Genomic DNA, 570 nt, shown 5'->3' with positions numbered 1-570 from the left:
TAGCCAGATTGGATAGATGTGTGAAACTAAAAAACTACCATTACTGTCACTGTAATAATTTATGGTAAATATCATATAATTTTCAGAATTTGCTTCACCGTAAATCAGATATTATTATTCAAAACAAGGTGTATCCATGGAATGCTTTAACGTTTAAAGTCGAGTACAAAGAACTCTCATTTCCATTACTCTACGAAGGTTTATTTACTTACTTCTCTTCAAATGATCCCGATTCTCTAATAGCCTCAATAGCAATCGTCTGGGCGTTGCTTGCATTATTAAATATAATTCTTTAACAACAAAACCCTGATAGAATTTCGGAAACGTGCAGCCGACAACACAGCTTCGGTCGCTTCCACAGCGATAGCTTGTGAGAGAAATAGTGCTCGGTTTCCCTTTCTGTGTATTTCTAATATGCAAGAAAATAATTGATAATATTCTAGATTTGTTGGTTTCATATTATATAGGGGTTCATATCTCATATAAATATTGAGCTATTGATAAAAATCCTGCAGTTACATTATCAATGTGCTTTTTTTGTCTACTACTAATAAAATTATAATGACATTT

General features: G+C 32.3%; 1 protein-coding gene across 1 annotated transcript in view; it reads right to left on the bottom strand.

Moving 5' to 3' along the window:
* LOC119589060 (39S ribosomal protein L39, mitochondrial-like) overlaps window positions 1-367 on the bottom strand; it is a 35,328-nt gene extending 34,961 nt beyond the window's left edge. Inside the window, exon 1 of the mRNA XM_037937637.1 lies at window positions 213-367. Coding sequence (XP_037793565.1) covers window positions 213-276 — 64 coding nt within the window. The 5' untranslated portion in view covers window positions 277-367. The remainder of the gene's footprint in view (window positions 1-212) is intronic.
* Between the last annotated feature and the right edge of the window lie 203 nt (window positions 368-570).

Source organism: Penaeus monodon, chromosome 25 (assembly GCF_015228065.2).
Source record: "Penaeus monodon isolate SGIC_2016 chromosome 25, NSTDA_Pmon_1, whole genome shotgun sequence".
In the NCBI taxonomy this organism is placed as follows: domain Eukaryota; kingdom Metazoa; phylum Arthropoda; class Malacostraca; order Decapoda; family Penaeidae; genus Penaeus; species Penaeus monodon.
The sequence above is the reverse complement of the archived record's forward strand: the minus strand, read 5'-3'. Positions and strand labels throughout refer to the sequence as shown.